Raw genomic sequence first — 22061 nt, 5'->3', positions numbered from 1 at the left:
AATGGATACAGTTTTGGACACACCATATGTGTCTTTCTTTGAATACATTTGAGGTGAGTGACCATAGATAGGTCCCTCTGTATTGAATTCCAATTTTCTTTTTAAACAATGATTACCTGCCATCAACCATACAACACTAATATAGGGCATTTATATCCCTACAGGCAGCCCTTTGGTCTATTTTAGTCCTAAGGAAGACCTGCCATGATGTATAGTTTCACAGTGTTGAAATGTCGACAACATTACTCTATGCACTATGTCAGCTATCCTTGGAATATGAAAAGAATATATAAGGATACGCTGAACAAAACATTTTTGGGACATTTTGATTATTTGTGGTTGCAAGGTTTCATGTTTGTGTATGTGATCACCGGGAGATTTGTGATTTTCACTATGTATATGTTAATGTGATGTGTTGTCTTTTATGTTCTCTGGAAAGCCGTTGAAAAGAGAAATATGAAAAGAGATAGATGTACATGTTTTGATTTATGAAAAACTAGCAGCCCGTCCCGACCTTGTCCGGGAGCAATCAGGCTTCCCTAACCCCCGCCCGCCCCGACATTATCCAGCAGCCCGGGACCCCGCCCGCCCCGACATTGTCCAGCAGCCCGGGCCCCCGCCCGCCCCGTCCCCCGCCTGCCTGCCCCGACCCCCGCCTGCCCCGACATTGTCCGTGGGTCCCCCGGAGCCTTACCTCAGCCGCCGCTCCTCCCCGCGCTCCTCAGTTCACAGCTCCGCCGCTCCTCGCCGTTCCTCCAGCCTGTCCGCCGGTCCTCACCGCCTGTCCGCCGCTCGTCACCGCTCCTCCCCCGCGCCATGTCCACCGCTCCTGGACGCCGCTCCTCCCCTCGCTCCTGACATCAGCACGCAGGTCGCGGCCGGCGCTACTTCGAAGGGACTAATTTTTTTTTAAGGTCAATTTTTTTAAATAACGCATATTTTTATAGTTTATATAGCCTATGTCCATCTGCACACCCTGACGATTACAATGATATATCGGGTGTCTGGATTGGCGCTGTGGTTCCCGAGTTTACCCGCCTCAAAGGTTCAAAGTTCTTGCTTTATAATAGTAGTATAGATAATATATTTGAAACAAGTTAATGGTTGTGTTTTGTCAGTGGATTTTGTAAATCATTTTTCATAAACAATGTGTGCATTTTGAGTACACTTTTCGCACATACTTGAGGGAGCATTTATAGGCCCTTTTAGTATTTAATGTTTAATGAAAAACATTATTTTATAATTCCCCTTGAGATTTCGTTCACCTGACAAAACTGTTTGTAGCTCATAACTGTCACAAGCATGACAGCAGCATCATGATTGGTCTGAGTGGCCTGGTTCGGCGCTCAGGCTGGGAGTGGGAGCCTGCGCATGTTCTCCACCCGGCTGTGCAATTCAGCCAGGTTGAGAACATGCTAAGTGCCTATGACGGTTTGGCCAGCCCAAGACGGCTGGTCAAACTGTCATGTGCACTTAAGTGCACATTATACCACTTCTCCTTCCTCTCCCTGTGACAGAGCCCCACCCTACACTAACCTGGCTCAGGCTCCATAGAGAAAGATAAAATGATAATAACGTACCGTTATTAACGTTGCGTCACTAGCATTTTAATTTTCCTTTTACACTCAGTGGGGCTACACTTCTCCGCCTTAGCAGAGAAGCCACTCCTGGTCTCTAGATCTGGCACAAGTTCGACCACTATGCATCCTTGCTCCCAGTCTGTAGGAGGAAAAAATAAATGGTTCATGCTCTGCCTGGCCAAGAAAGGTCCAGGAACCTCATGGGCACATCTACTGAGACCATGAACTCCATTAGGAGCAGCTTATTCAGCAAATGAGGTCCTCATGAATTCCAAGAAGGGCATGGTCACGGCATACTTACAGCTAAATTATTGAGTTCCATCTTGCAGAGAGCTCACCATCAGTCCCTTGTGGGACTAGTTGCATTTGTGTCTGAAAATCAACATGTTAAAGTTGAAGGCACTCGTGTCGCCGTTCAGTTTTAGGAACTGCATGGAAGCAGTTTCCTTGTGGATGATTCACAATTCACTTAAACTAAACGGCGAGATGACTGAGATCTTGGTGTTCGGCCCTAACCAGAACATCTGGTCGCCTGATTGGTGGCCGCCCTCTCTGGGAGCCTGTCCTACGCCTACGGAGTCGGCGCGGAACCTGGGAGTGCTGATTGACCCCGCTCTCTCCATGACCTTGCAGGTAAATAGAACGGTTGCTACCTGCTGGGGTATTATTAAAATACTCAGAAAAATAAAACATTATCTGTCTCCTCAGGCGCGGAAGCAAGTGGTGGTAGCTCTGGTCACCTCGCGACTCGACTACTGTAATGCATTATACATTGGCATGAATAAGAACCTGTTACAGCGTCTTCAGACCGCCCAAAATGCGGCTGCCAAATTTGTTCTGGACGCCTCCAGATTAGCGTCAGCAACAGCAGCCAGGAAGGCCTTACACTGGCTTCCCATCGAATCGAGGATTACATTCAAAATCCTATGCCTTACCTACAGTGCTCTCTCTGGTAAAGGTGCTGGGGGTGTTAAGAAGCTGCTTCTACCATATGTACCGGGTAGAGACCTTCGCTCCTCCTCAAAGAATTTGCTTGTGGTACCTCGTTTTCGCAGGAATAAGTGGGGTGGTAGGGCTTTTTCCTCAGTCGCTCCTAAGCTATGGAATACTCTCCCTTGCGAAATTAAATCTAGGCCCTCCGCTCTGTTCCGAAAGGCCTTGAAAACTTGGCTTTTCGCTAGGGCGTACCCGTAGTTGCTTTATATTTGTTTTTCATGGTTTTGTTGTTAGGCGCCTTGATGCCTTCGGGCTTAGTTGCGCATTATAAGATCTTTCATTTCATTCATTTCATTCATTTCATTCATTTCATTTCATTCATTTCATTCATTTCATTTCATTTCATTTCAGAGAAAGTCTAGTCTTCCTCGGGACCCAGGCAGGAACAGATAATGTTTTCGAGAAAAGAACAGGCCATCTCCACTAGTCTTAAATGGGGCCAAGGATGGTGTGTGTTTTCCATTTTCTGCGTTGCTCCAGTAGTTGTGATATTTGCTGTAATCATTTTGCATTTGTTCTGTACTACATTGGTTTCGCTAAAAGCCTCTAAAAATCCTAGTCTAGATGTCTTGTTTATGTGCTGACTCAGGTAAAATGGGGAGGGGAAACCATAATATTATACCTGTTGTCTCTGACAGGTGTGTTGTCCCTAACAGAGCGCCATTCCATGAACATTTGGGAGAGTCCAGTTTCCCCAGTCCAGATGGTCACTTAGTGTAACTGCAGACCCTGGGGTCACAAAAGAAATCTACCTGGCCTGGATCAGATAAAAAAGACAACCCAACAAGACATCCAAGAGACTTTCCTGTGGTTGTGCTAATATTCTCTACACCATTTCAGGGAGCCATCCCCATACCGGTGGAGGAAAGGCTTTCCCTGCGCTACAACCACTATACCCATTTCATCAAAGATGTGGCTTCTATGTGGTGATGAATGGCTATGCCCTATTGCTACCACTGTCACCACTATTCAGATCCCTTCTGCGCCAATCAACAACCCAAGAATGACTGCATGAGAGAGAGGTTCCACCTTTTACCAGCAACTGACCGTGTTCAGCACCCACTAGCACTACTTCTTTCTAAGGACCAGAAGGTAAGTCTCCAGCCCTTCTCAGATATTGAAGACCAGGAAGTACCTGCGGTTCACAGGAAATAATACGAGCAGTACCAGACACATCTATAAGGTTTCATGGCGTCACATTACTTCTTTTCAAAGATTGCGGCTATGATTTAGGACTTTCTGTGCCTACAGAAGGTTTGCTGTTCTCTGTCCTAAGATGATTGTCCTTTTAAAAGGGATGTCCGAGGAGGGAGAAGAGTTTGCCTTAACCATAACAACTGAGGCCATATATAACCTTGAGTTCCCAGTGAACAATCCCAAATGTATGGTGGTTTCTTCCATGATTCAGTGGCAGGAGTGATTTTGGGCTCCAATTTGGCAAAAGCCTTTATCACTTCAGAGAGGGCATTATACGTTAGCCATGCAGTATATACTAGTGTGACAAACAAGACTCTGGGGTTCCATGTGCCTCGATGCCAACCTACTCAGCTGTTCCTTGCAACTCAATCTAGAAGAGCTCTGGGAACCACTGCAAGAAGAGTAGTCAACCCGTCCCAGACTATCAAGTCTATCAGACCTTGGAATGGGTACATTTCCCCAGTTTCTTGGTGAGTTCTTGCTTGTGCTTGCCCTGTCCCAAGTCTTTGGTTACCATCAATTATCATGCAGGTAAATTTTCATTTGTGCTTTGAGGGACAGTTCTGATTCAATACTGCTCACAAAAGTGTTACTGTTGAAGGCAATCTTCTTGGAGTTTAAGGATCTCTTACCAGTGCTGAGATGCAGTTTGGTGATGGTTCACACAGATTACACCAAAGCCCTCCACGACAACAAGAAAAGAGGGGCATGATGCTCCTAGTCTTCTGTACTGCTGCGTTCTGATAAAAATCAAAGTGGTCAGGCTTAGAAAGCATCTCTACACATCACAGGGATCTTCCAGGAAGTCCCCAAGCTCCTCTTCGAAGGCTTGATGTAGCCCTCCCATTGATGTCTGTGCATCCACTCAACTCCAAGCATGATCAATACACTTCTTGGATGGGCAACAGGCCGGTTCCTTGTGGCATAGCCTGACATTAGATAGTACACTTTACCCTGACAGCTTTTATATCAAGTGTCCAACAGAGGATCAGAAGAAGGTGAGAGTTCTCCATGTTCTATGGGACCAAATCTGCCATTCCAGGTGTAGGCATTAGATCTAGAAAAAGCACTTCCACGGCTGCCAGAGGTGTATATTTCTGTCGATTGGGTGAAGCACAGCACTATAACCCTCAACACTATCACTATGCATTAGCAGTTGTTTTTGGAGTAGCTGATCTTTCAAGAACTATACCTATCCTCAGAGAACCTGGAGGTCCTGGCAGCTGCTTGGAAGTACTACAATACAACCCAGAACAAATAGTTGCAGTTCTGCCACTGGGTACTAGTAAAGAATATTAATTTGCACACCCAATCAGAAGATGATACAATATAGTTTTTACTACCTGATTGGAACATAGGTTTAGGGAGATCCCTATAACCTCCAGGATGTATGCTCCAGTCAATGGGGCCTTCAGGGACAGTTGGATCCAACAAAAGGACAAAGCAAAAAAATAAGTTTGAAAAGATTTCACTCTTACATTAGAAGTAATTTTGCTTATTTCATTAGTACCAGATCTGCCAAAATGGCATGAGATGGGCTACTATGTTGTGTACCCCTTACTATCCAGATCTGTATGCCTCGCCCAGAATACAGAGAGTATCTGTCTAAAGTAATGGGCACCTCAAATCTCATTGTATGGGCAGGTATTGAAGCCCTTCCCAGCCCCAAATGTAATCATGGAGGCAGATCATCTCCACCATCTATCACTTCAATCAGAGCCTCAACAAAGTCCAGATGTCACAAATTCATCTATGACATTATCCAACTCCTGTGACCTTTTTAGTGCGAAAGGTGAACGTTTGCCAAAGTGTTGTCATATTAAGTTTACAATCTGTGGGTTCCCCTAACAAACAAAGTCCATTATTCTTTAAGAATAAAAAGGTGTGTGAAGGCCTGGATAAACACAAAACATAAAATATGTCTTACATTGGAGGTCATTTTTAAGTTATACAATCAATAAGTTTATGACACCATGCCCTCGGAAACAAACCTGAGGAATTCTTCTTCATCAAGATACATCTCACAAGTTTAATGCACTTATTTTCTCCTGTGTGGTGTGCTCCTCACCCCAGCATCTCAATCTGGGAGTAGCCAAATGATGCACAAGGTTTTCTATCCAATGGCATCCTGTGACTTAGTCCTTAAAAAGGCATGTGCTATGAAAGAAGGTCTATCACATCACACAAGGTGGCACATAGGCTAGCTTCAAGTCTTTACACAGGAGAGCCCTTTTACCATGTTCCGTAAGGACAATGTGGTTCTCGGATCTCATCCTTCTTTGGTCCTGAAGTGCTCTTGGCTTTCCACCTGAATGAGAAAATTGTTCAACTGACGTCCCATCTCCCAATTCCTCCTTGGTTGAAGGGAACAAGCACAATTTGGACATGAAGGATTCCTAGCACTGTTATCTGAAAGGAACCAGGGTTCTGCAAGCATTAATAAAACCAAATGTTTGTGACATTTTGTAGTAATGATGACAGTTGAGTGTCTGCTAACACCTCCACAGCATCACCATACATGACAACATTTTAGAAGAGGAAAGCAGGAGATTTTTAAAAAGTAATTGATAGAATGTATTTCCCCCATTGACTTCTATTGAAGAAGAGGCAAATTCAGACGAGGCAGTGAAAATAAAGCCATTTTTTTGGCTTCAAACATCGGGAGTCTCCTGTCTGAATCAGGTCTATTATGTATGCATCACCTATTACTACACTAAATGGAGCCAGAACTTTATCAGGTATCAGGTCTCACTCTGCTAGTGCTAAGGTGGCGGCATTCGGAAGACAGAGACCGTCCGTGAGGAAGTCTTGAGTACACACGCTAAAGATTTATAACTGAGTGCGGCTATCCTCTGACGCTCTGTATCCTCACGGCACCCTCATCAGGAAACTTAATTTGTTTCAGAAATTTCTTGGATTCTGGTGAGTCCGTCACCACGGGACCTCATTTAACCTTTAGGAGTATACCTGCGCAAACAGTGCGATATTGAAGTTTGAGTTCATATTCAAGGACCACGTGCGACTAGCCGGTGAATCTCTTAACCGGCAGCGCACCGTTTTTTACTTACACTGATTCGCACCACTATCAGGAAATAACCCAGCCGGGTTGAAATTATCACCGGCAGCGGGCCCTGAGGAAGTCGCGGAACTATTTCCATATGCGACGAAACACATGTTGGCTGGTTCTGTTTTGACCGAATGAAAACTGAATTAAAGACAAAGCAACATCGCACTTATATGTTTATGGATCATTGTTTTCATTCTACAGAACCTTTGTAATGAATATACAGACTGTTTATTTACCCTGATGTGTGCCTAGGCTTAGATGTATATTTAGACAGTGTGAGGACATCTTCCCACACAATATTGAGGGGTTACAGGGCTCATTCCCTCTCCTAGTAGCACCAACTGACCGTTTTTTCAGAATTATAATTTGCGTCACACAGCTGAGCGCCTACAACCCCAGGACTTTAAAAACCCTTCACCACAGACTCATAAGAATATGGAAATGTTACTTTCAAGATGACTATCAGCCAATGCTTAATTTGACCCAGTGGTTTCTGGTGCTCAGAATCAATATTTAATTGTCAACACTGGCCCTTATGACCAATGACGGCTTTAGGGCAATGCACCCTGTGCAGCACGACATGGTGCTGAGCTTGGGAGCACTGTAGGTAGAAATAACATGAGTTTAAAGGCACCTGCTGCAGAGTTCCTTGTATGTCCAGCAGTTTTGTGGCAACAGTAAAAATGTCAAGATAGTGCTGGTGATTGATTTTACTGCTGGAGAGATTGGAGTTTAGTCTAGTGGAAGTTCTGAGTCATCATAAAGTAGTGCAGTGTTAATATCTCTTCTGCAAAGAACGTGTACCATGGAGGTCACAGAATTGTATTTTATCTGGTTAGCTCAGTGGGTTACTGATCTTGTCACAGAAATCCTTTTGTTATTTGCATGGAAACTATGTGTTATAGGATAGAAAAGTGTTTTTTTCTCCAGTCATTCAATATCCTAATGTTGCTTAAAAAAGGGTCAGTTTAGGTAGAAATGCATTATCATTAGTAGAGCCAACCCCAACCACTGAAGTATGTTTTAAATCCTGAGTTTGTGCTTGTTCAAAGCAAACACTCTATAATGAGTACTGAATGGCATGTGATTTCTACATCTTGCAATCCCCATTGTCTTATGTGACATTTCCTATAGCCTGATTTACACAATTTGTTTGATTCATTCTGTATAAGGTGTGTGCAATGTAAAGTGCTCTGACACCCTACAATGATATGAGTAGAGCTATAAAACAAATGAAATGCATGTGAGAGGGGGGCTATGGACAAATAAGAGGCACTGTTGGATGGTGGTAGTGTGGGAATCCATGGAGAAGGTCATTGGGTGGGGTGGGGGGAGGGAGAAAGGTGCCAACAAAGATTGTTACATCAGGCGTTACCAGCAAAAGCTGGTCCTACTTATGACTGTCTGTCACATAGTGACTGCTGTCTGTCCGATTTAAAAATAACCATAGAATCAAATTAGTCAGAATTGTCACACCTGTAGAGTGGGTTGGTTAGCAGTTGTGTTGGCACGGTCACTGGCAGCACTGACAAGGGTAACAAGTGATGCTAGCTGAATTGACCTCCTGAAAATGGTCCTGGCACTTCTTGTTTTACAAATTAAGTTCTGCCGTAAGTCATTTCCCATTATCATCTCTCTGCTGCCAAGTCATCAGCCATTAACTCCTTTTTTTAAGTTAAAAGGAAGGATTGATGAAATGTATATGTGCAGCTGCTAGGATATGCCGTGTATTGTGTATATCGCAGAATGTAGTAGCAGCAAATCAAAGTGCTGTATTAAATCAGTCATAGAAACGGTTTCTGGTCCCACCATTGAGTGGCAAAGACAGTCACTGGTTATATGGGAAACAGTAGACCACCAAAAGTAATGGAGTCAACGTTGAGATAACTTTATCCTAGTGTGACTTTGATTTTATTGCCAGTGTTACACATACTTGTTTTAACAATGTACTCTGCCAAACTGTATCACTAATGATCATTTATTTATTTATTTATTCATTCATTTGTAGAGCGCTTGGTTACACCAACGGTGTGTCCCCGCGCTAAGACACAAACAGGTGAGTGACTGCTATTGCGGAGTATGTCTTACACTCTTCCCTCAAAAGTATTGGAGAAAAGCCACGTCTTCAGCTGTTTCCTGAAAACTCTTTCGCTGGGTTCCAACCTTGTCGAGATTGGTAGGGTGTTCCAGATTTTGGCCTCCAGGTACCTGAATGAACGGGCTCCCGTACGGGCTTTGAAAATTCTAGGGACTTTTACTAACGCTAAGTCCATGGACCTTACGTTACGACCAGGAATATATTTGGTCAGTAGAGGTTGCAGGTATCTAGGACCCTTATGAAAGAGGATGCGGTGGCAATAGCACATTGCCTTGAACATGGCTCTTTTTTCCACGGGCAGCCAGTGCAGAGTTTCAAGGGCCTTCCTAGTGTTTGTTCTCCTAGGGAGATTAAGAACCAGACATGCCGCAGCATTTTGTACCCATTGTAATTTGGCTAGACCTTTTTTTGAGGCTCCTAGGTACAGTACATTCCCATAGTCCAGTTGTGAGGTGATGACTGCGTGGACTATGGTCTTTCTGGTTTTGGCTGGAAGTAGGTCTATGACTTTCCTGAGGGTTTTAATGGCACCATAGCATTTCCCCGTTACCTTCTGGATTTGATTGTCGAAGGATAGTGTGTGGTCTAACCAAATTCCAAGGTTTTTCACCTCAGCTTTGGGGAGGGGGGCTTGGCCCAGTTCTTCTGGCCACCATGCAGATGACCAGATAGTGGGTGTCTTCCCTACCACTAATACCTCCGTTTTGTTGCCATTTAACCGGAGGCACTGGTTTGACATCCAGTCAGCCACTTCTTTAAGACAGTTGGCAAAGCGCGTTGTTGCGTGGTCTTTGTTTTGGGACAGCTTTACAATTAGTTGTGTGTCATCAGCATAAGATACTATTGACACTTCGTGTTTCTCTACACACTCTGCCAGTGGTCCCACATATAGATTAAAGAGAGTGGGGCTTAATATTGACCCCTGTGGTACTCCTTGAAGCAGAGGGTAGCTATCAGACAGGTGTGTACCTTGGGCCACTTGGAAGCTCTGTTCCTCTCAGAACGAATTCAGCCATATCAGGGCTGTGTTCCTAATGCCGCAGGATTGTAATCTCTGAAGTAGTAGTGGGTGTGAGACGGTGTCAAATGCCGCGCTGAGGTCCAATAGGATCAGCGCGGCTGTTTGTCCCTCATTCACATGTTTCCTCAGAGCCTCTGTTGCCATTAGAAGAGCTGATTCTGTTGAATGTGCCATTCTAAAACCTGATTGTGAGGGGTGTAATAGGTTGTTCATGTTGATGTGGTCCACTAGTTGTTTATTGATGATTTTTTCTGCAATTTTTTTTTGTTTATCTTTTTATAAAATCATAAAACACACATACAAACCAATAAAGAAATCTCAGGGAAGCCAAAACATTACAATACTGTGGTACGAGTGATTGATTCAGAAGTACATGTTCCACATTAAAGTCTATGGGGTCACTGGTGTCGGGTACATCTTCATCAGGGCTGGGCTCCGGGGGGACACAGATATCACCCCTGTAGCTGTTCCATGATCCCCAGATCTTCCCCCACTTACGAGGGCACCCTCTGGCCACATATACTGACTTTTCCCGAACCATGCACTAGTCCAGGTCCTCCGCCCACTTGGTGACTCCTGGCGTCTGACTGGCACCCCAGAGCTGAGCAATATTGCGCTTGGCAACCATATTCACCAAAGTCACCCATTGTTTCTGAGACTCATTCAAATGAGTCGGTTCCCAAACATTCAACAAACAACGCCGAGCCTCCGGTCTCATCTCGGTGCCCAACGCCCGGCGCATCTCCACATGTAAGGTCGACCAAAATTCCTGCACTCGCTCACAATGCCACAGTATATGCATTAGGGTACCATCCTCTGCACAACCCCTCCGACACGCACCACTATCAGCACGTCCCAAACGAACCAGACGCGGCCCCGTAATATAAGATCTATGCAAGACTTTCAGCTGAACCAACCTCAGCCACATCTGGATCGCTACCTCCTTGGGGGAGGCCACCGCTGCTGTCCAGTCCTCATCATCCAACCCCATGCCATCTGCACATCACTGGGCCCTGATCTTCCACAGTGGATACTCTGAATGATTCACCAGCCTACGATAGATCAGGGAGATCGTCTTTTCAGGGATATGCCCATCCAATACTCGGTCCTCCAGAGGGGAAGCCTCCGGAAGAACCGTACCCTTAGGGACATATTTGGATAATGCGTGTCTCACCTGTAGGTACCGGAAATATTTGTTCTGGTGTAATTGGTACTGGGCCACCAAGGATTCAAACGTGTGAACTGCACCCTTCTCCCAGACATCCCCAATCCTTGCAATGCCAATCAGGTCCCACTTGTCAAAGCCCTTTGACTTCCACAGGCTACCCAACTTCTCTGAGTTCAGTAAGGGGGTGGCTAACGTAAGTCTACCCTCCCACCCCAAACATTTATTCCCAATGTGCCACACACGCACCGCGTGGTCGGTGGGGCCCGTCAGCGGCAATCTACGCGGCCTAGAGTATAACGCCCTCTCCAACGAACCACCCGGCGCCTGGCCCTGATCCATTGCATAACCAGGGTCACCAGGGATCCCGTATATTATATTATTCACTGCAGCTAGCTGAGAGGACCAGTAGTATTTACGGATGTCTGGGAGCCCAATTCCCCCATCATACCAAGGAAGGGTCAATTTGCTGTAGGCAATTCGGGCACTACCCCCCCAGAGAAGTCGTCTCTGAAGGGATTCTATCTCCCTGAAATAAGTCGCCGGAACTAAGTCCATCGAGTTCTGCAAAGCATACAGGAACCGAGGGAGCGCCATCATCTTGAACAAAACCGCTCTCCCTAACAGAGAGAGCGGAAGGGACCTCCAACGCCCCACGTCGGCCCTGCACCTACACAACGGAGCGACCAGGTTTCTTTCATATCGCAGCTGCGGGTCTAGTGTTACGTATATGCCGAGGTATCAAAACCCAACGGATTCCAACCGCACAGGACAAGAATGCGGAATTACCGGAGGATCCCCTGCCACCACAAACATCACCGATTTATCCCAGTTGATGACCAACCCAGAGTACCTACCAAAAATGGCTAAGACATCCAAAAAGACCCCGAACGACTCCCTAGGTCTAGTGAGATATAGCAAGACATCGTCTGCGTAGAGCGAGATCTTGTCTTCCCACTCCGACATCCAACGCAGACCCCGAATCCATCTGTCCCAGCGCACCCACGCAGCCAGTGGCTCCATCGCCAGCGCAAACAGCAGGGGGGACAACGGACATCCCTGTCTCGTCCCTCTCCCGAGCTGGAAATCGCGAGACTTACAATTGTTAACTATTATCCTGGCTAAGGGCCTGGAGTATAACAAGCGAACCCATCCAATAAATTCACTGCCAAATCCCAGCTTCCCCAGGACCACAAACAAATACTTCCATTCCACATGATCAAAGGCATCGACGCATCCAAAGAAACCAACACCGTCTGTTCATGTATCTTCGAGGCGCCGCCCAGGACCCCCTGCAGCCGACGCAGATTCAACGCCGTATTGCGGTGTGGTATAAACCCGGACTGATCCGGGTGAATCAGTGTCGTTATCACCTTGACAAGGCGAGTCGCCAAGAGCTTCGCGAGGATTTTAGGTTCCGAGTTAAACAGCGAAATAGGCCTGTACGAAGAGCACTGCGTCTTAGGTTTGCCCTCCTTGTATAAGACTATCACATTAGCAATACGTTGATCGTACGGGAGCTCTCCCACATCCCTACTCTCTAGGAACATAGCACGAGTATAAGGAGCCAATTTATTAGCATTCAGCTTGAACAATTCAATGGGTATGCCATTCGGGCCAGTCGCTTTGCCCGATTTAACCTGTCTAATAGCTTGGGCCACTTCGTCGTCCGTGAACGCGGAATCAAGGTATTCTCTATGGTCCTCCGACAGGCAAGGCATAACAACATCCCTGATCATGTCACCGTTTTCAGCCTCCGAATAAGTACTCCCTGCCGTATACACCGCCTGATAATAATCGGCGAACTCGTTCACTATCTCTTGAGGGTCCGTTAGCAAGCGTGACGACTTATCTTCCAACTCCGGCACCAACATCGAGGTCCGATCCCCTCTCTCAAGCCAGGCAATTAGTTTACCGGCCTTGTCCCTGTGTTCATAAATTCTGCTCTGCACAGCCGCTTGAGTAGCATCTGCCTTATTGCGCACTAAGACGCGATATTCCTCCTCACGAAGACGCACCTGGTGCAGGTCCTCCGGAGCCCGCGACTCATTAAATTTCTCCTCTAAAGTCAGGATTTCTGCCTCCAATCGGACCAATTCTACCTGCACCCTCTTCTTTTTCCCGGCTTCCAGGGACAACACTTCCCCTCTCGCCACTGTCTTGTATGCCTCCCACAGTGTCTGCGCCGACTCACCGGAGCCAGTATTTTCTTGAAAATACCTATCGGAAATACGGAGGACATCTTTTCTGATGGCCGGGTCCTTCAGTTGCCACGCGCTGATAGGAGCTACCCTGCCAGCCGCCGGTAGATCCAACCGGATGACCAGCCACAATGGAGAGTGATCAGACATACCCCTCCCGAGATAACACGCCTCACTGATCATAGGCGTCATCCCCGCGGGGATTAATGCATAGTCCAACCTAGAGAGACTACCATAAGCCGCTGATACATGAGAATAGTGAACAGACATCAGATGACATGCGCGCCAACCATCAACCAAACCCAACGACGCAAAGAAGTCCGGCAGCCACCGTTGCGATGGGCGGAGCACCCGAGGAGGGCAGCGGTCTAATTCCCCATTCAGTACAGAGTTTTTTCTGCAATTTTTGCCACGAATGGGAGAAGCGAAATTGGGCGCAGATTGTCTAGTCTGGTGAAATTTAGAGTGGGTTTTTTCTTGAGTGGTCTAACAATGGCTTGCTTCTATTTCCTGGGGACTGTACCCGTCTGGAAGGAGCGCAGAATGAGATCCTTAATGTATGGTAGCATTGTTTCCATCCCCTCCATCATTTTATCAGGTCGGGCAGGGTCTCTGGGCGAACCTGATTTTATTACTTTTATTATGGTTTGTAATTCCATGCTTTCTGGTATTGTAAAGCTCTTTAGAGTTACTTCAAATGAGGTTGTTGTTTCACCAGTATGCATGGTAGTCCCTAGCCTTGCCTCTTCCAAAAAGGTCTCGTATATTTGATTTACTTTGTTTGAAAAGAATTCAGCTATCTCCTTGCAACTTTCTTTGGTGCCTGGGATATCAACTTTTTTTTCTTTTTGAGTTTTAAGAGATTTTAGGATGACGAACATTTCTTTATGTGAATTGTTGGCTGTGTCTATTTTATGTGTGTAGTATTCACACCTGGTTTTCTTAATCATTGAGTGATAGGCTTTTAGTTCCTTTTTATAATATTCTCTAGATTTATTACAGTAATCTTTCCTCCAGATTCGTTCTGCTTTTTTTAATGTTTTCCTAGCCTTTCTTAACTCCTCGTTGAACCACGGGCAGTTGTTTTAGGTCTTTTTGGTATTCTAGTGCTCCAGGGTGCCACTTCATCTAGAGCATCGGTAACCCAGGCCTCTATCTGGTCATTGGCTTTGTCAATGTCCGGGTCTAACATTGGTTTATGAGTCTCAAGAGTACGTGAGAACGAGGTGGAGTTAAATTTCGCCCAGTGATTGGTTCTCTATAATGTTGTGTTTTCATTCTCTGAGAGGGTAAGGAAAAAGGGACTACGTAGTGATCAGACCACAAAATTGGCCATGGTGTTCCTATTTCAATTTCAGTACAATTGGTAAATATCGGGTCTAGGATATGCCCCCCTTGATGTGTTTGTGACTCCACTTTTTGTGTAAGGCTAAGTGCATGAAGGTCTTTTCAGATAGCATTTACTTCTTTATTGTCTATATCGTCGAAATTTATATTTACGTACCCTAATACCAAGAATTTGTTATATCTTAGTGCTGGATGGACTACTTTCTCCTCTAGACTAGTCACAAATGTTGAAGTGTGACCGGGTGGGCGGTAGATAAGGAAGCCTGTTATGGTGTTTTCTTCTGTTATTGATAGCGTGTAAAAAAGTGCCTCGCAGCTATCTAGGTCGCTTTGTTGGAACTCGCATTTTATCTCTTCTTTATGGATTATGGCAATTCCTCCTCCTCTTTGGCCTACCCTGTCTTGCCTGATTAGGCAGTAACCGTTAGGGATGGCATCTATCACATCAGGTGTTGATGTTTCAGTAAGCCATGTTTCGGTCAGGAACAAGGCATATAATGAGTTTTCCTCTAGTAGGTCATGTATCTCGTATTTGTGTTTCGTCATGGACCTGCAGTTTAACAGAGCCAGCTGTGTTTTTGGTTCCCCAGTGGTGTGTGTGTCTGGCAGCTAAATGTAGTCTTGCAATGCTTGCAAGTTAGTGCCCTGTTAACAATCTGTATTGTATGCCTGCAGTTAGCGCTGATGGGTTTATTCAGTGTTATCAGTACTTCTTTAGAGTACTTGATCTGTTCTAAAATCCTCATAGGGCCAGGGTTCGTGGCCTCTGGTCCCGGCCGGGCGCAGACGGGCTTGGCTTTGGCGCGCCAGCGGCCTGTCCACTGCGCGGTCGCGGGCACATTGATGTAAATAGAGGGGGGAATTGGGGCGGAAGGAGCGCCTCTGCCTGCCAGACCGGATGTGACACACTCTGCTCCGCCCTCTACACAAACGGCACACAGCCGGGGTGAACCGGGGCGAGCAGGCAAAAAGAGACGAGTAACACTTCCCTTCTTACGTTGTGCTAAAGCTCGCTGTCTGGAGCTCGTGCAATTTAAAACATTGTGACCATTAAAAAACACACAGTCAAGTTTAAAAATTATCGCAGCAATGATTCGGACATTAGCGCACACTCAGTCTCACCTAGAGTGCACCCTATTCATTAATGACAAAGATTGTCTCATTCAAGAGGGGAAGGTGAAGAGAATGATAGGGAGAGTTAAAAAAATAAAGAAAATGTATCCAATTACTAAAACCAGAAAAGACAGTTGGTAATAGTACTCTCCAAAATCAGCTGTTAGGAAAATGATATACTTACCAGTGAGGAAGACATACGTCCAACTGAAGGCAGCCTACTGTCCGAGTAAACGGCTGAACCAGTAAATAGCTCCATTCCTGAAAAACAAGAGCAAAACCTAACTACTCCTGTAGAAAATTCACCTTCATCGTGCACAATTATGGTTCCTACAACACGTGTCATTGCTAATACGAAAGTCAACGATGTTTTATTATTTGACTTCACTCTCTGCCAGTTTTTCTCTGACAAATTACTTACAGTGCAAAGAAAATATACAATCTTCACATTCTGATGCATACAGTATTCTAAAACAAACTATTCTGCCAAGTTCTACCTTAACCATTTTTGTGGTGGTCCAAAAGGCAGAAAATAACTTACACTACAATAGTCAGTTGTAGATTACGCACTACAGCAATTTATAAACATGTGACATGGCAAACATCGATTTACTTTGTTTTTTATTCTGGCACCTCTTGCTATAACATTACTTGCATGAAAACGTCAGCAACTTGGTAGGCTTGGATTTATCTTTGCCCAACCACTTCAACAAAATGAAATAAGCTGTTTGTAAGATGAGTACAATATCATAGAACAATGTCTCCATGGGAGTAAATGAAGAAGTACAAGTTGGACAGTAAATTAATTACACAAAACACACAGTGCCGCTTTTTAGTTTCAAGTATTTGTATTAACAAAAGAAGAGAAGCAGACTTATACTTTAAAAGGAATAAAAAGCAGCACCAACCACACGTTTTATTTATGTACTAGCTGAACACTTTGTGCTAGTGAATACGTGTTTTAAACAACGTAAGTTAAAAACGTAAAAAATGGAAATCAGTGTTTTCTTTGGGAGATATTTGGTTTGAATATTATGCATGCACATTTAGTTTATGATTCAAGCAGTGAAAGAATCATGGCATAATCAACAATCCAAATTAGGCTGATACAATTCGACGATGTTTCGACATTCATTACTTGAGGACATCAGCAGGACAAGGGAACACAAGAAAGAAGATTTCTGAAGGGAATCCAAGGCATGTTGAAGGCCAATACAAAATGGCATCTTTTTAATTCAAAATGTTAGTCCTAAAGTTGATTTCTTTCCTGTTCTGGGAGTTGAAAGATTTGGCCTGGGCTGTTTCTTATAGCCTTCCCCAATCACGCAATTCCTTTTAGAAATGTGGGCTGTGTCGTGCAGGAACAATAGGGGCCTGGCGGAGGGGACAAATTCCTTATTTGGCACTGAGTAACTTTTGCTTACCATCTTACATCCTGGATATTACTGTTTCTGTTCAGCACTGGAGAAAATAAGTTTTATTCCTATTCACCTTTCCTGACCCCTGCAGCTGCATATCAGATCAGGCTGTGACACAAAGTTTGACTAACAGAGTAGGTAAGAGAATGTGTTACAATTAGTTTATATTTTTTAAACCTGTACACGCTCAGCAAGGCACATACTTTGTGTATGCTTCATTTACATTATTTTTGTTTTATTATCATGGCCATGGATGCAAGATAACAATAAACATAGCCAGATAACTGGTGATTAATGATCCTGCTGGAAAGCAATCATTTGCCTGTTAGTAGTTTTTAAATGCAGATGAACTGTATTTTATGTGGATAGCTCAATGGGTTACTGCATTTATCACAGAGATTCTTGTGTTACTTGCAGTTCAGAAGTTACAATCCTAACATAGGACAGTGACCTATGAACTATAATTAAAGAGCTGCCGACAAACATGAATATAGAATCAATATGTGTGGTCCTGGCAGTAAATTAATTTTACTAAATAAAAATAACAGCAGCACAAAAAATGCACAATACAAATTGAAGTGTGGTTCGCATCCACTGTTTTGACTTTGTATTGTCTTAACGATATCTGGAGCAATTCAATTCAAAGCATTTCACAGATATAAGCCTTACATTTTCGCAATGAAACAAAGGTGCCGTATTATTTACAGATTTACAGTGCTCGCTTTGAGGTGAAACCGTCTTGAGAGACATCAAGGATTGGTTCTCTTCAACTGCAAGCAGACCGTGCTGCAGATTGTATCCATTTTACCTCCACTCTGATTGACTCGGGTTTTGGGTGGTTACTAGCCAACCACTGTCTAACTTCATTAGAGCTTATCCTAAGCCCTACCTTCTCATTGAACATGTGCTCCCACAGTCCTGAAGAAGACCCCACCTCAAGGACCATAAATATCCTGAACTTAGGGGTCGAAACGTCGACTACACTCCAAATACAAACTCTAGTGACACTGCATATAATTAATTTTGGGTCCTGTTGAGTTATGTATTGTATTGGGAACATTTTCATCATGTATGGAAACGTATATAAAAATTTGTGTTGATGTATGTATGTCACCATTGCTTTTCCTTGTCCCCCACCTACACTTGAACACTCTATTCCCATCCCTTCCTTCCTCTACACCAAGAGCACTGTAAATAATACGGCACCTTTGTTTCATTGAGCAAATGTAAGGCTTATATCTGTGAAATGCTTTGAATTGAATTGCTCCAGATATCGTTAAGACAATACAAAGTCAAAACAGTGGATGCGAACAACACTTCAATTTGTGTTGTGCATTTTTTGTGCTGCTGTTATTTTTATTTAGTAAAATTAATTTACTGCCAGGACCACACATATTGATTCTGTACTTAATTGACCCTGGTTGGTAGTACATATGGGTCAAACTCCTTTGTATACAATACAAACATGAATGGCATAGTTAGAACTTGTTGTGTTACTATATAGTTAGAACTTCCCCAGGCTTTCATTATTTTAATGTTGCTAAAAAGAGTTTGGGCGGATATACATTTTTATTAGTAAAGCCAACCCCCACCCACTGGGGTAACTTTACATCCTGGGTTTGTGCTTCCCCAGCCCAAACCCTCATAAAATATACTGTCCACCAGTATGGATGATGTGTGATTCCTACACCTTGTAATCCTCATTGGCTTATGTGGCATTCCCTACAGACTGATTTATATACTTGTATGATTCATTGTCTCTGTATAATGTGTGCAAGGTGTAAAAAACTATGACACCCTACACTGATATGAGTAGCGCTATAGAACACATTAAATGTATATGAGAGAAGGGCTATTGAGAGATGAAGGGCACTATTTGGGGACGGTAGTTATGGTATCTGCGGAGAAAGAGGTCATTGGTGGGGCGCCAAAAAAGGCTTTTGCACTAGCGCTACAGCCGGCCCTGTCATGGCCTTTTCTGTTTTTATTTAAATAGCAGTCGGGTCATTAGGGCAAATGTGGAACATATTAAAGTGTGTGATAATTATATTTACTGCTATATTCAAGGTTTTAAGTTTGAAGGTGATTTTACTAATGTTTTACAGGAATAATGAATGTGGAGCTGGATGGTGGCTGATATGGGGCTGAGGCCCAAGGTCTGCTGTGAGATAAGGTGCACAGGAGAGGGATGGTTGAAAAGTGGATAATCTGGCCTGGACGTACTTGTTTTGAAGCCTGGCCTGTTAGAATTTGAGGGTCTGTACTTCGGTCCAGACATTGCTCTTACTTTCAAATAACTCTCCACATGCTCTGTTTACACACAGAATCGATCTGTTGTGTCATGGTGACTGTTTGTAAGTAGATAGGATGTAATCTAGGGCTTGTAGGCTACCACAAAAGCAAAAAATCGGGCCCGGAGTGGCCCACCCAAATGCACCTTTGGCCCACCCCAAAAAATCTGGTGGGAAATGGAATCCAATACCCACAAACTGCGCACTTAGTTTAGAAGAAAACTTTTCTCCATGAGAAAAATCTCACATGACATTCCCAACAGTAGGCCTGGAAAGTTGTGACAGGCACAGCTATTCAGGTATACTTCTGGGAATGTATGAGAATTCCTCAAACCAATACATGTATGGGATTGAAAGACGAATGTTGTTTGTGCATTGGGCCCTCTGTTTTCATTCCTCTGCATAGCCGGCTTTACACAAAGCTAATTCAGGCTAGATCCCACACCATAAGTTAACCCTTTATTTCTTGATTAGACTAAAAAACATAGACGAGAAATGCGCATTTAGAAGCGTGAACTGCATTGATGCCGCTTAACACTTGAAATAACATTCTATAATAAGTGCTCTGCACAACAGGTAACATGAGCGTCACCCTAGACAAAAGGGAAGATATCTGATAGGTGTAATACAGGGTCACATTACCACTGAGCACATTACGGAGCAGAATTAAGGTGTGCTGGTTTCCACATATTTAACTAATGTATGACTAATGTGTGCAGAGCTGTTTTCTCCCTTTTTACATTATATTAAGAACGGTGAAAAATGTGCTGGTGCTAATTAGGGGAGTATATTTTAAGCTGCAGCTTTTTTCACAAGTGTTATCTGCGCAAACGCAAAATACAAATTTGCTGCAGAGTAAATTGTAAAGCACACTTCTACACAAGCATTACTGATGTCCCTTTGGATTCAAATCCATAAAATAAAGCTTGCTGCTGTTCGGTATAGAAACAACACATTGTATGTCTGTTAGACTTGGCATGTTTTGGAGTGTTTCCCCTGAGTTTTTTCTTTTTGACTCTTTTTTTGCTGGCGTAGCGTTTCTGCGCACTTTTTGCACTGCTGATCAGTGGTAAAGTGCAAGTGCTCCTGTAGTAAATTGTGTTATGGATTGGTGTTTCTTTGATTGGATATTTGATTTATGTGTCAGTCCTTAGTAAAGTGCACTGCGTGTTCCAGGGCCTCTAGATCAAATGCTGTTGGTGGGCTTCAGCGCTGGATTGCGCCACCCACCCAAACAGCCCGTAAATGTGACCCTGGCCTGCTATTGCAGAGCGTGTGTGCAGTCTGGTACTGCCATGTCGACTTGGTAAGTGCACCCACTTGCCAGGCCCTAACCTTCTCTTTTCTTACATGTCAGCCACCCCTACGGTAGGCCCAAGGTACCCCTGTGGGCAGGGTGCAGTGTATGTGAAAGGTAGGATATGCCCTGGTGTGTGTGGCATGTCTTGATAGTAATTCACTATCAAGACATGCCACACACACCAATTTAGTTTTTCCCTATTGCAAGGCTACCTGTTCCCCATAGGACAGAATGGGAAGTTTGTTTATAACATCTTATAAACATAACTGGCCCTGGGAACTAGGTAGGAAAATACATTTTAGTATGCCTGAACTCAGAATCTAAAGATCCATCTTTTAGTGAAGGTGATTTTAACATTCAGTGTTTGAAAATACCACTTTCAGAAAGTAGGTATTTTCTTGCTCAGTCATCCCGTGTGCCTCTGCTGGAATGTGGATTGCCTGTCTGGGTTTTGGACGACAGATGGCTAGGAAGCAAGGGTGGCTCTCGATAGTCTAGGTAGGTCAGGAAAGGGCTGAATAGACTGGGCTACAATGGGGAAGAGGGAGGCGATTTCCTTGCACATCAAAGGGCCTGTTCTGCCTCTGACAATGCCGTCACCATCCCCTGCCGGGAAATCACACCAGAGAAGGCAGAACTGGTTCTGGCTGGGCACAGACACCCTCTGCCTAGAGGATCAAAGGATTTTTTTATTCAAATACTGGGGCCCAGACCCCTGAACTTTAGAACTCTTGTGGATCAAGAAGACTGCCAAGAAGAAGAGCTGGAGAAGCTGTGAGGAGGAACTACCACTTTGCTGTGTGCTTTGCTCTGTTGGCCTGCAGTGGCTGCTTCTGTCTTGGGCAGTGAAAGGACTGGACTGAACTTTCTGCCATCTACTTTGTGAGTTTCTCCAAGGGCTTGAGGTAGAGCTTGCCCCCTGTTCACGAAGTCTCAGGAACAGCAAAGACTTCAAGCTCTTCTGCCCTCAGCAATAAGGACTGTCTGTTTTGTGCTGCAACAGAAGAAAAGCAACTCGATGACATCTACGATACCATTGCCGACTCCGTGTCCTGAAGGCACCGCAGAGGGCACCGCCCAATGCCGCACCACAACCCTGGTCTCACCGACGATGCCTGCTGATGCCACCACCGAGCCACTGCTTGCACTGCGACCTGTGGGCACCGCAATTTGTGACGCCTTGCTTCATGGCGATGCCTTGGTATCCCCGACGCTCCACGACAAAATCTACGCCGCTGCTTGCACCGTGATTCGAGGTAACCGCTCT

At 44.5% G+C, this 22061-nt stretch overlaps 1 protein-coding gene across 8 annotated transcripts in view; it reads right to left on the bottom strand.

Annotated features, from left to right (window-relative positions):
* Positions 1-22061, bottom strand: part of ANKMY1 (ankyrin repeat and MYND domain containing 1) — a 639442-nt gene that overhangs the window by 601256 nt on the left and 16125 nt on the right. For all 8 annotated transcript variants that reach the window (XM_078666447.1, XM_078666450.1, XM_078666454.1 and 5 more), the window contains exon 2: positions 15970-16046. In XM_078666447.1, coding sequence (XP_078522573.1) covers positions 15970-16044 — 75 coding nt within the window. In that variant the 5' untranslated portion in view covers positions 16045-16046. The remainder of the gene's footprint in view (positions 1-15969; positions 16047-22061) is intronic.

This window comes from Lissotriton helveticus, chromosome 11, assembly GCF_964261635.1.
Source record: "Lissotriton helveticus chromosome 11, aLisHel1.1, whole genome shotgun sequence".
NCBI lineage: Eukaryota > Metazoa > Chordata > Amphibia > Caudata > Salamandridae > Lissotriton > Lissotriton helveticus.
The sequence above is the reverse complement of the archived record's forward strand: the minus strand, read 5'-3'. Positions and strand labels throughout refer to the sequence as shown.